The sequence below is a fragment of the Balaenoptera ricei genome, chromosome X (genome assembly GCF_028023285.1).
Source record: "Balaenoptera ricei isolate mBalRic1 chromosome X, mBalRic1.hap2, whole genome shotgun sequence".
In the NCBI taxonomy this organism is placed as follows: domain Eukaryota; kingdom Metazoa; phylum Chordata; class Mammalia; order Artiodactyla; family Balaenopteridae; genus Balaenoptera; species Balaenoptera ricei.
In genome coordinates, this window is record NC_082660.1 from 22,638,752 (window position 1) to 22,652,279 (window position 13,528).

The 13,528-nt window shown below is 38.8% G+C and overlaps 1 protein-coding gene across 1 annotated transcript; it reads left to right on the top strand.

Annotated features, from left to right (window-relative positions):
* The first annotated feature begins 11,079 nt into the window (after positions 1 to 11,079).
* Positions 11,080 to 12,126, top strand: LOC132357277 (melanoma-associated antigen B18-like). Its single transcript, XM_059910594.1, has one exon. It carries the CDS (start codon positions 11,080 to 11,082, stop codon positions 12,124 to 12,126), a length of 1,047 nt encoding a protein of 348 aa, XP_059766577.1.
* Positions 12,127 to 13,528: the final 1,402 nt, after the last annotated feature.

Sequence of the window (13,528 nt, forward strand, 5' to 3'; positions counted from 1 at the left end):
TATTTAAAGAACTACACAAGTATAGCTCTTCCAGGGCAAAATCTGGTTCCATATCTACTCAGGCAAGGTACTGAATACATTAGATTCATTGCTAGAATTGTTAAACTGAAACTTTAAGCAACATGAAATTACTTGAAAATAACATTCCCTACAAAAATTATTTATGCAAAATTACTAAGCATTCATATTAAAATGCATAAAAATTTCAATTATCACACTATCAATATGTTGTTATATATGTTGAAATACACATAAATTTAAATTATTTTCTACCATCAACAATATGTTCATCATGACATTCACCAAATATTTTTTAATGTCTATTATAAGTTACCAGGCACATGCAAGCATCATTTAGACCCCTAACCAGTTGTACACAAGGAGTGGTCAACAGTTCAATAAGCACAGGAAAGAAGATTCATCTAGGAACTTTCTGATACATTCTCCTCATCACCGTCATCTCATGGTGTCTTGAGTTGGTTACTATATTTACTGTTGACTTGGCTATTACTAGAAGTTTCACTACTATTACTGTTCACTACATTCCTCTACCTCTTTTTTATTACTTTCTTTTTTTTTTTTTTTTTTTTTTACAGCATTTTAAACAAAGTGTCACCAAGAAGAAAATTCTCCCAGAAAAGATATCTTTCTAATTTAGAGCAATTGGTTCCTGGGAATAGGAGGAGAGAATGGTAAAATATTCAAATTTTTACCACTATGCTCTGTGAAATGTATGTTCTACACAATTCAAATAAATAACTGTGCCTCAGTTTCCTTTCTCATCCATGAGGTGGGAAAAACAATAATATATACCCACACATTTCAGCATTGAGATGATCAAATGCTGTGTCTGAAAACACTAAAGTAATATAATTCATTTTTTTCTTCTTTATTTAGAGGCAGTTTTCAGCAATATCAAATTTTCTCCTTACAAAAAACCTGCCTTTCACTATTTCAATAATATAGCTCTTGTACAGAGTCTTCCACTAAAAAAAAAGCATTTCCTCTTTACAAAAGCCAAGTAAAAATTTTAAATGGAAAAACTTTTTTTCTAAATTTCTATTGTAACACTGCTATTATGGATATGCTCAATTGTGAGTTTATTGCTACACAATGGTGCAAATGGTCCAAAATAGATCTTGTCAAAGAATAGATTGCTATTAGGATTGATATGCCTGCACCAGGGTTGTGTTTCATAAAATATGTATGTTGTTTTGTTTTATTTGGTTTTCTTCTATTTTATTTCTCCATGATGTTTTTGTTTGAACTTGATGTGTCTAATTCAGCTATGGCTTGGTCACTGCTACATGACCTTTCTTTCTTGGTGTTTGTCTTTGGGCTATTTATCCAGTCATCAGTCCAAGAACTAGGAAAAGGAAACAAAAACTAGTTTCATTCAAATAGTAAATGGTCTGGCATAGTAGAAGTATAAAAGGGAAGAATTTGTTAAAACCATTTTTGATTTTTTCATATATTAGCTCTGTATTATATACTTCTCTGTATATATTTTATTATCTATATATCCTACACTTCACTGTCATGAATATATCAGAGATTTCTTATTGTTTAGTGAAATCCTCTACACATTTAAAAATGTCAAGCCATGAAAACTGAGTTTAGAAAAACTATCCAGTTGCTAAGATGAAACTCATGTTTAAAGACCTAGATTAAAACTAAAGTTTAATAGGAAATACTTATTTTTATTTAAAAGCCCAATATCCTTTATAAACAACTTCCTTCGAATGACAATAAATGTACACATCTCAATAGTCATCACAACATTAAATGTAGATGCAATGGAACCTGAAATTTAATAATTCTGGAGAGTTTCTTAAGTTTTGGAAAAGCATGACTCTAAGCCATGAAGAAGTTAATTACTTCAAAGCTTATTGATTCATTCTGAAAAAATAAATTTTTAAATATCATATTCATCCTAAGGCTCAGCTGGTGTCTTACATTATACATAATGATTGCAACAGACCCCATAAACTATGTACCACTGAAAATAGAAAAGGACCTCTCTAATGTAAATACCAAATATCACATATTAATCACAATATGCTTTGCCATCAGTTTCACATTTACATATAAGTACAATGCACACAATCATTTTCTTTTCTTTTAAATGAATTTTAGTTGCATTAAAAAATGTATTGACATTTTAAAAAGCTGTTTAAATTGAAATCAAATTAGAAAAAAAACAGTTAATATTCATTTTAATAGGAACACAAATGACTCAGTCTAGGAAAAGCCGATAATGAGTTTTTCTACTTTGCCATCATAATGTACATTTAATGAGTTGTCCTTCACATAGGAACACAATGCTGCCATCAATAGAACATATGCTTTGTGCTGTTTTTCAACTGGTGATAATGAGTTTTTCTGAAGCGAATACAGTATAGAACTGAAGTTCACCAAATTCTCTAGATGTCATAACTAGAGTTACTGAGTATATGGGTTTAACTCTTTATAGAATGTATTTATTTCTTTATTCATTACTTTATTATGCTTATAGTTCAACAATGTTATGAGTGGATTAATTTATTCATCAACACTGAATAAGAAATTGCTATCTCTACTGATTAAAAGTAAAAACGTTTATTGGATATTCATAGGAATGGCAAGCTCTGGCACCAAAACATTGATAATTTTTATATATATGCAACAGAATTATGGGTGATTAAATTGTTTTCTATATATTCTAATTCTCCTACAATAAGTACGCTTCGCTGCCCATTTTTAAAATGTTGGGTTGCCTACATATTTTTTATTTCACTCTGTACGCTCTTCCTTGCCAATCTCATTCATGTTCATTGCTTCCATTTTCAAATACCTGCTCATGATTTCAGATGTGCATCTTAAGCCCAGGCCTCTCCTCTAATATTCAACTTCATATATATTTCTGCTTACCTGATATCTTCACCTGCATATTTATTAAAAGTGCTTCAAACACAACCCTCTTTAAATTGAACTCACAACCATACCTCCAAATTACATCCATTCTTATCAATCCTACTCTTGGTAAATTGTACACTTGCAGAATTCCCAATCTCAGTAGGTGATGCAACTGTGAATGCAGTTGCACAGGCCATGGATATAAGCAGGCATTTTTGACACTATGTTCTCCTACACCATCCATGTGCAAACTAGCACATGAGTCTTGCAAATTCTATCTATACACAACTTTCTAATCTGTCCAAATTTCTCCATCTCTGATGTCACAATCCTGGAATACTGTACAAGTATCTGGAATTCTTTTTCCTATGTGTTTTTTGTTTGTTTTGCTTTGTTTCCCTTTTTTTTTTTTTTTACACTGCAGCCACAGTGATCTTTACAAAATGCATATCTGAGCAGGTCATTCGCCTGCTTTAAAACTTTTAGTTGTTTCATTTTGCATCTAAGAAGACACCCAAACTCTTTTACTACACTCTACCCATTGACTTTCACACTCAAGCTAAAGTGGTCTTCCTTCCAGTCCACTGAGTGGTCTTCTTCCAGTCCGCCAACTTTATTATTCAATCAGACCTCTGTACAGGCGGTTCCCATAAGGAACACTTTCCAAACCTCACCCCACCCTTGTTAACCTAACTCACATTCATCCTTTTTTCTAGGTTAAGATACTAATTCTTCAGGACAGCCTTCCCAAACTTATTGAATCAGATAGTATCCCACTATTTTATCTCTCTGTCCTTTTCCTTTGTAATGTTTAACAGTTTGTAATAAATGTATATACGTATCTATTGGATTTACATCTGTCATTCCCACTAGACGATAAGTTCTAGGAAGGCAGGGTCTGCTCACATTTTGCTCACCATTTTCTCCTCAGCTCCCAGCACAGTGCATGGTTGAATTACTTATCAATAACTTACTGCTGCATTAAGGATGATAATGTTCTACATTCAGGAAAATATTAAAGTGGGAACAAAATATATGAGGTCAACTTGGTATTCAAAGTGCATAGAATCAGAACATGTTCACCTGCTTGGTTAAGAATCTGCCTGCCAATGCAGGGGACATGACACGGGTTCCATCCCTGATCTGGGAGGATCCTACATGCTGCGAAGCAACTAAGCCCGTGTGCCACAACTACTGAGCCTGCACTCTAGAGCCTGCAAGCCACAACTACTGAGCCCATGTGCCGCAACTACTGAGCCCACGCACTGCAACTACTGAAGCCTGCACGCTCTAGGGCCTGCATGCCACAACTACTGAAGCCCGTGCGCTCTAGGGCCCACATGGCACAACTACTGAAACCCGCACGCCTCGAGCCTGTGCTCCGCAACGAGAGAAGCCACCGCAATGAGAAGCCTGCTCACTGCAATGCAGAGTAGCCCCCGCTCACAGCGACTAGAGAAAGCCCACGTGCAGCAACGAAAACCCAAAGCAGCCAAAAAAAAAAGAACATGTTCACTTGCTCTAAGAATACATAAATCTGACTTTGAGATTCTACTTTTGACTTCAGTAAAAACCGACATCTAATTGTCCACCAGATTAAAAACAACATAGGGCTTCCCTGGTGGCACAGTGGTTAAGAATCCACCTGCCAATGCAGGGGACACAGGTTCGAGCCCTGGTCCAGGAAGATCCCACATGCCGTGGAGCAACTAAGCCCATGCGCCACAACTACTGAGCCTGCACTCTAGAGCCCGCGAGACACAACTACTGAAGCCCGTGCGCCACAACTACTGAAGCCCACTCTCCTAGAGCTTGTGCTCCACAACAAGAGAAGCCACTGCAATGAGAAGCCTGTGCACCACAATGAAGAGTAGCCCCCGCTTGCTGCAACTAGAGAAAGCCCACGTGCAGCAACAAAGACCCAACACAGCCAAAAATAAATAAACAAATAAATAAATACATTTTAAAACAACATAGTTTCTCTTAAATAAAAGAGCTAAACTAAGAGCATATTTCCTTAAAGCTCTTTTCAACTGAATGCTTAAGATGATTCTATAGTGAACAATGTCCTTATAATAAATACGATGTTAATTTTTTCCTTATAATGACTTTAATACTCGTTTATAGTTGAGACCAATTTTTAACCATCATTTTGCTTATCAAAATTATGAGTAATATTACAAAGAAAAAAACAAAGAAAAGGCTAAGACAGAAAGTAATGAACAGGGTTGAATGCAACACATAAAACTAAATAAAGTTGCTTATCTACTGTCAAGGAATCTTTGCCACTTCTGACCAGGAAAAAAAAAAAAAAACTTCGCTGACACCCCTTTTCTCTATCTCTTGTTTAGTCTAAGCCTTTGGTATCTTCATGACTGTGGTCAAGTTCCTGGTTTAGTAAATAAAAACTAAATGGATGAATGAAAGCTTCTTAATCTTAAAAGCCTCAGTTCCTTTGCCTGTATAATCCAATAAATAAAACCTACACCACAGGTGAAGTACTAAAATGGACATAGCACACTTCCTTGAACATAATGGGTCCTCAACAAATAAGTAGTTATTATTATTTTTACTTTAAAATATTTGTCCTCCCTCCTTACTATTTCCCCTCATATCTCTGTGGCTCAATAACAGATGTTTTAGAGAATGGGTTGGGGGAACCCATGTGCCCCATTCCATAATTCAGTCACACTTTAGATTTAAAACAGTGTAGGACACTAGGCTAATTAAAGTTTTCCAGTCACAACCACTTCTTTCTTAGGGTACTTCTCACTTATCTTGTAGTAGTTGATAACTTGTCTTCCCATGCCTTCTTGCCTGCCCCATGAGTGCACATACATTGATATATACTGAGAGGGTTAGTTCTAACATTCCACTAAGAGTGAAAATAATAAGAAAACAAATGAACAAAAAACCAAAACCTCTTAAATGATCAGATTTTAAATGTTCCATATACCCCAGTGTTTGGTATTTGCTAACGGCCATCAGGAACAAGTGTTTAAAAAAAAAAAAAAGCAAAAACACAACCCATAGCATTAGAGACTTTAAAACCCTTCATTCTAAATTTAGTATAGCATATGCAACTTGGGAGTTCCAGCTACCACTGTGGTCAGAAATTCTGCAATCATTTATTTTTTTCTAGTTGTGACAGGCAGAATTTTAAGCTTACCCTACATGGCTCAAACTCCTGTTTAATCCCCTCCCACTGAGTGCAGGAGGGACCTGTGAATATGATGGAATATTGCTTCCATGATTAGGTTATGTTACATGGCACAGCTGACTTTAAGAAAGGGAGATTATCCTTGGTGGACCTGACCTAATCAAGTGAGCCCTTAAAAGGGGCAAGACTCTGTCTTCCTGGTGAAATGGATTCAAAGTTCTGGGGATTCTACATGAAGGAGATTGTTCACTGTGGGCTTTGAAAATGGAGAGGGCCATGCGGCAAGGAATGCAATCAACTTCTAGGAGCTAAGAATGGCCCCTGTCTGACAGCAAGCAAGGAAATGGAGACCTCAGTTCCACAATCACAAGGAACTTCATTCTGCCAACAACCTGAATCCTTGAAGTGGATCCTTGCCCAGAGCCTCCTGATAAGAACACAGCTCAGCCAATAAGATACCTTGAGAGTGAGGACCTGAGCAGAGAACACAAATGAACTGCATCTAGACTACTCACCAACAGAACTGGGAGATAATAAGTGGGTGTTATCTTAAGCCACTGAGTCTGTGATAACTTGCTATGCAGCAATGGAAAATTAATCCACTGGGTATCTCAAAGGATGGATCAAGACTGATTTTTAGGACTTTCTCCAAGTTTCAACCCAATAAATATTTCTAAACAACTAATAATTTGTAAAGTTTACAAAGTATTTTCTCATATATACTTTTATTTAATCATCCCACCAACTCAGTAAAAAGAATATCTTTATTATCTACTCTAAACCTTTTTTTTTTTTTTTAATGGAGTCTCATATAGGGTAGTTTTACTGCTCAAGATCACAAAAGCAGACAGTGAAATGATGCCTAAAATTTAAAACAAGGCAAGGTATAATTAAGTAATGATGCTCTTAAAAGTGTGAGGCCAGGATTAATATTAAACACTAAAGACCTACCAGGACTGGGGCTAGGGTGAGACAAGTCAGGCCTTCACCTTGAGTTCAAAATTTAAGGTAGGGCTTCCCTGGTGGTGCAGTGGTTGAGAGTCCGCCTGCCAATGCAGGGGACACGGGTTCAAGCCCTGGTCTGGGAGGATCCCACATACCGCAGAGCAACTGGGCCCGTGAGCCACAGCTACTGAGCCTGGGCGTCGGGAGCCTGTGCTCCGCAACAAGAGAGGCCACGATAGTGAGAGGCCCGCGCACCGCGATGAAGAGTGGCCCCCGCTTGCCACAACTAGAGAAAGCTCTCGCACAGAAACGAAGACCCAACACAGCCAAAAATAAATAAATAAATAAATAAATAAATAAATTTATTAAAAAAAAAAAATTTAAGGTAAGGGGGGAACCAAAAAAATCTCAGTAATCAAGATAAATTATGTCTCAATTCAATATTTTAAAAAGTCAAAATAAATGCCAAAATCCATGATAAGAAAATATCACACTTTTAAATAAAAACACCATCCACTGGCTAAAAATAGGGTTAAACAAGTGAGGCACTCACTCTCAGCATCATACAAGTGCAGCGTCAGATCCTGTCTTTATTTAAAACTTTGTATTTATTTGCATTTATTTATTTCACTATTTAAAATAAAGAAAATTTATTTATTTTATCACTCACCTCACCTTAGTCCTGGCCCTAACTCAGTAACATGTACCCTTGGACACTTCCTTATCTTCCATTTACTAGGCCATATTAACATTTTCTATTTCTTAAATAAACTCTCTACTCAGTTATTTTGGTTGCCTGGCAAGGGGCGAAGTTATGTATTCAAAAGCAGAGTTCTCTTAAGCTGACAAAGTGACTCCTGGCTATGTCAGTCTAAGCATGGTGTCACAGGTATTGGGCTCATTGAAGACAGTGCGCCCATTCCTCTAAAATGGCCTTGATCACTAACATGTCTTGTTCCTCCTTAATATCATTATCCTGGCTGGAGCTGATGTTTTAGAGAATGAGGCGTGGGGATGAGGAAGCCTTCAGAAATTCAGTCCTTCATTGGCAGTGTGGCCATTGAAAGGGTTGAAATGGTATTGGACACAGCAGATTTAAGTATGGACAATTTGTTCAAGTCGAACTGAAACAGAAAGTAAAGGGGAACAAAGTCTTCAGCCATTGAAAGGCTCAAGTTATTATTAGGGGCTGAATCACTCTAAATGACTTCTGCTTGAGAAGGCATTATTATACCATTCAGGGGGAAGCAGGATGGGCGGAAGCACAGGGGGAGAAGGAGGTTATAATAGATAAAGAACTCAAATAGTTGTAACAGTTAGTTTATAACCTAAGACTCCTTACCCACAGTTTGAGTGTCTTTGCTCTATAACATTCTATATTTCCAGGCTTATTAAGTTAGAAACAACCAACAATGTTACCTACTCAAGAAGTAAATATTCATTCAAAAATCTAAACATTTAATTTACTAACAAGTGAAATGAGAAGTTGGAAAAATTATTTTAATAAACTGAGGCAACATATTAGCATATTTATTCAAACAAATCAGATATTTTTGCATTGACCACATTAATGGAGTCCTTATATGAAGTCCATTAGGACAGCCCTATATTGAATAAATTTGTGAACCCAGAGGACAGAGTGCCACAATTTGTTTTTATGTCTACATATGCATAAACTAAAATAGTAATAACGCTTACACTACTTGCCATATCCACATTGGAATTTATAAAGAAAAAAGTAAAACTCAACTAGCATAACGACTGGATAGCTATATAGAAAGAACAGAGAAACTATATCCCTTCAAAGAAAGCTGGCTTTGAATAAATCATAGGAAAATTTTCTATGTCTTCCAAAATTATAACCATCTGTAGGCACAAATAATATGTCATGTGATAAATTCTAGGGCTTGAACATTGATTATTCCAATGCTGCTCATTAATAGTAATTAATGACAGATGAATTATTCAACCAGTTATTAACTGGTTTTGTTCTCAAGCAAGATTTTTTTGTTATTTAAAATTATAAAAAATATGAAACAATTTTGGGCTAAAGACTGTTCTGATATTGATTAGACAAAGAGAGACTTAGCCTTCTTTATCTATCTATCTATCTTTCTAGGCAGTAAAATAGGGCCTTGTAAGGCTCACCTCAAGAAAACAAAAGGGAGGATAACAGAAGGTTCTACCTATAGATATATTTCAGCTAATAATCTTGAGAAGGAATGATAGAATTAGAGAATTACAACTCAGCAGCCCTAATGGATTAATGGATGACAGTGATGATCCTCGATGACTGACAACATCACCACAAAGGAAACTACAGACATTATGTATCTCCTAATAGAATTGCAGCGTCACCTCTGGAATGGTTTTGCTAACAAAGAGTAGTATTGGAATTCACTATGTTAACAGACAGAGAAGAGAAAGCATTTGATCATGTGTGGGAGTAAAGAAATTGATAAAAACTCAACACCTGTTCATGGTAATAACTTTTAGAAAACTTACATTAGAATGGAATTTCCATATTGTTAAATCAACAGCAAACATATATAAGTGTGAAATGTTAGAAACATTCCCAATAAAGTCCAGAAGAGGACACGGAGGTATGGTACCAACTTTGCTGTTCAAACCTGGACTGGATTGCATAGCCAGTATACAGCCATACACAGCAATACCAAAATAAAAGTCATGAATAATGAAAAGAGGTAATACGATCCTCTAATTAAAAACTCCAAAGAAATTGGCTGCCAAATATTCAAATGTATAAGGAACTTCAGAAAGCTGGTGTAGAAGATCACTATACCAAAAGGAGGACTCTTATCACACAAAATAAGTAACTAATTAGAATATGTAATGGAAAATACACCATTCAAAACAGCAGCGATATCCAAAATATACCTAAAAAGAGAACTAACAAAAATGCACATGATCTTTATGGAAGCAAATATAAAAAATTACTGATCGATTTAGGTAAAAGAAGTCTCAAATACAGCAACATATTATGTTTATTCATGGTGAGTAGAATATTGTACAGATGTCAATTCTCCTTAAATTATTTACAGATTTATGCCTTACCTGATGGGTTTGGTGCCGTGTCAGCAGAAAAGTAGCCCAGCACCTACAAGGCATCAAGGTAAGACACTGAAGGGTGACAGAGGGGAGAACCCACTCCAAAATAAGAGGCCACAAAGAGCCCCCCTAGTGTCAGTCTTGGGAGACCCCAGACACGGCTGCTAGGCTCAGGTTTCCCCTTACTTCCAACTGGGGGTTCTGAGGGAAATGAGAACTTGGTCTGAGGCCAGCTGACTCATCTCAGCAGAGGAAGAAGCCCCGGGCCCTGTCAGGACTCAGGTAAGACCCCAGTGTGAGTTCTGCATGACTCCTCCGCCTCCCAGAAGAGAGAGGGAGGCCCCCAGAACACCACCTCTGCTATAACGCTGGGAAGCCCAGGTGGGCGTGGCCGGAAGCGCTCTCCCTAACTTCTGTCACACCAGCTATAGAGCCTGAGGCTTCGGTCTGAGAGGTGTGGCCTCGTATCAGCAGACGGAGGAGTCCCAGGATTGGAGAGGTGTCGAGGTGAGTAATCTTTGTTAGAACTGAAGGGATACACTCCTCCCAGAAGTGAAGCGGCCCCACAGAGCCCCGCCCTGTACCGACATGACCCAACCCCACTGTCGGCCCCGAGGGGCTCAAGCGTGGCTGTTATGCCCAACCCCTCCTCCACTTCCGCCTGCAGAATTTGTGGGATGGGAGTCCTTGGTCTGAAGGGGTAGCCTCAAATCAGCAGAGGGAGGAGTCAAAGGACTGGTCAGGAGTGAAGTTTAGTATCCTGGGTTAGAACTGAGGTGACAAGCTCCCGCAGAATAGAGGCGCTCCACAGAGTCCTGCCGGCCGCTGTCTCGTGGGTTCCTAAAACAGTACCCTTAAGGGGAAAAGCAGAGGCAGCTTTTCTTGGAGCCAAGGTAGAAGAATCTCCCTATCGAGGCTATACACACCATCTCTTCCTCTGTCTTCTTTGGTGACCTCTCATCAACCTTGGAAGATTGAACAACTGCCTGCAGTCCCTGACCAGAGTCATCATGCCTCGAGGTCAGAAGAGTAAGCTCCGTGCCCGTGAGAAACGCCGCCAGGCCCGTGCTGAGACCCAGGGTCTGGAGGATGCTCAGGCCACTGGGGCAGCAGCAGCAGCAGCAGCAGCAGCAGGAGAGTCCCCTTCCTCTGTCTATCCTCTCTTTGAGGACAGGCCTCAGAATATGCCTGCTGCTGGGACATCTAGCACTCCTGAGGAACCTCAGGGAATCACCAATGCTAGTGCAGCTGTTTCATGCACCAATTCAGATGAAGGTACCAACAGCCAAAAGAAGGAAAGCTCAAAATCCTCCAAGGGCACTAAGGACTCACGCAGAGATCCTTTACACAAGAAGGTGGTTTTGTTGGTGCAGTTCCTGCTGCAGAAGTATCAAAAAAAAGAGCCAATTACTAAGGCAGACATGCTGAAGTTTGTTATCAAAAAGTACAAGTGTCATTTCAATGAGATCCTCAAGAGAGCCTCTAAGCACATGGAGCTGGCCTTTGGTCTTGATTTGAAGGAAGTGGATCCTACCAGGCACTGCTATGCCCTTGTCAGCAAACTAGACCTCACCTTCAATGGAACGATGAATGAAGAAGAGAACATGCCCAAGACCGGGCTCCTGATGATCGTGCTGGGTGTGATCTTCATGAAGGGCAACTGTGCCCCTGAAGAGGAGATCTGGGGAGTGCTGAATATGATGGGTGTACATGCTGAAAGGAAGCACTTCATCTATGGGGATCCCAAGAAGGTCATCACTGAAGATTTGGTGCAGCTAAAGTACCTGGAGTACCGCCAGGTGGCCAACAGCGATCCTCCACGCTATGAGTTCCTGTGGGGCCCGAGAGCCCACGCTGAAACCAGCAAGATGAAAATCCTGGAGTTTTTAGCCAAGGTTTATGATACAGTGCCCAGTGCCTTCCCATCCTGGTATGAAGAAGCTTTGAGAGACGAGGAAGAGAGAGCCCAAGCAAGAATGGCAGCCAGGGCTCGTACTGCTGCCATGGCCAGTGCACGCTCCAGGGCCACGGCCAGCAACTTCTCCCAGGCTAAGTGAAGTTCAAGGCTGGTTCTTCACTTTTTGGTTGAAAAGGTGCGTCAGTGTTCTAATAGTGGAGGGCCAGGGTGGGACTGAAGAAGGGTATATCCCTGAGTTCCTGTTGTGTATTGCTAACTTGGAATTTTACCTTTTTTTCTTTTTTATTTAGGTTATAGTTCAAATGATGAAGTCTGAGAAGATTGTTTTCCTTGTGGAAAAAGAGCAGTAACATTCTAAGTTGTGGATGGCCAGGGTGGGTCTATAGGGAACACAGTGTAATATCCTCTTTGTGTTCCTATTCTATATGGTAAACTTAGAGTTTAATCTTTTCTCTTCCTTTTCTTTTCTTTTCCTTTTTCTTCTCTTTTCTTTTCTTTCCCCCTTCCCTCCCTCCCTTCCTCTCTTTCTTTCCTTTTGTTATATTTTAAATGTTGTTTCTTTAATAGAAGGTATAATAATTTCAGAATCTAAATTTATTAGTGACCTCCGTTACATATTTATTAGGTTTAACTTAATAGAGTTAAGATTAAGAGTTTTATTATTTTGTAACACAAATTGGGAGACCTTTCGTATTTATAGAACTAGAACAATAAAACATGGCATGGTAATTGGCATTTCTTTGGAAATGTGAAAAATTTTATCAGTAAAATTACTGGGATCAAAAAAATACAGGAGACTTCCAATAAAAATGTTAAAAAAAAATACAGGAGAAAAAAAGTTTAAAAAATGTGCAGTTCTTGGTTTCCCTTATCCATTTTAGTCTGTTATTCTGTAAAAATAAAAGATACATACCTGGATTTGCTTAGCTTATTAAAGAATGTAGGAGAAATAAAATATTTATAAACTAGAACTCATGCTCACTGGCTCATTCATTCTCCAAATATTGAGCATCTGCTCTTTGAAAATTATTGTGTTATAAATGGTGAAACTAGGATACAAAACACCCTGCCTTTAGAATTGTACAGTCAAGGAGCAGTAATTATACAGAGAAGATGGTGAAATACCCTCTAAGACCTAAAGGACAAGTAAGAAGGAGTAAGGAGGTAATGGGACAGGGATGGGGTTGGGAGAAGTGGGAGGGGGAGGGTGAAAACAATAAGGTACAAATTCCCTGGGGAACAGAAGTTTGGGGTTTGGGGAAAATACAAGTCTCTCAGTGGGATATCCTGTTAATTTAAGCTGGGTGGTAGACTAGATGAGGCTGTGGGACTGGTGAGCAGAGGCCAGGTATACAAACGGTGTTTCTCAGAGTTGGAGGACAAAACCCTGGAATGCAAACCTGTTCATAAGAGTTACTTTAGTATCATAGGCTTCCCTGGTGGCACAGTGGTTGAGAGTCTGCCTGCCGATGCAGGGGACACGGGTTCGAGCCCTGGTCTGGGAAGATCCCACATGCCGCGGAGCAACTAAGCCCGTGCAC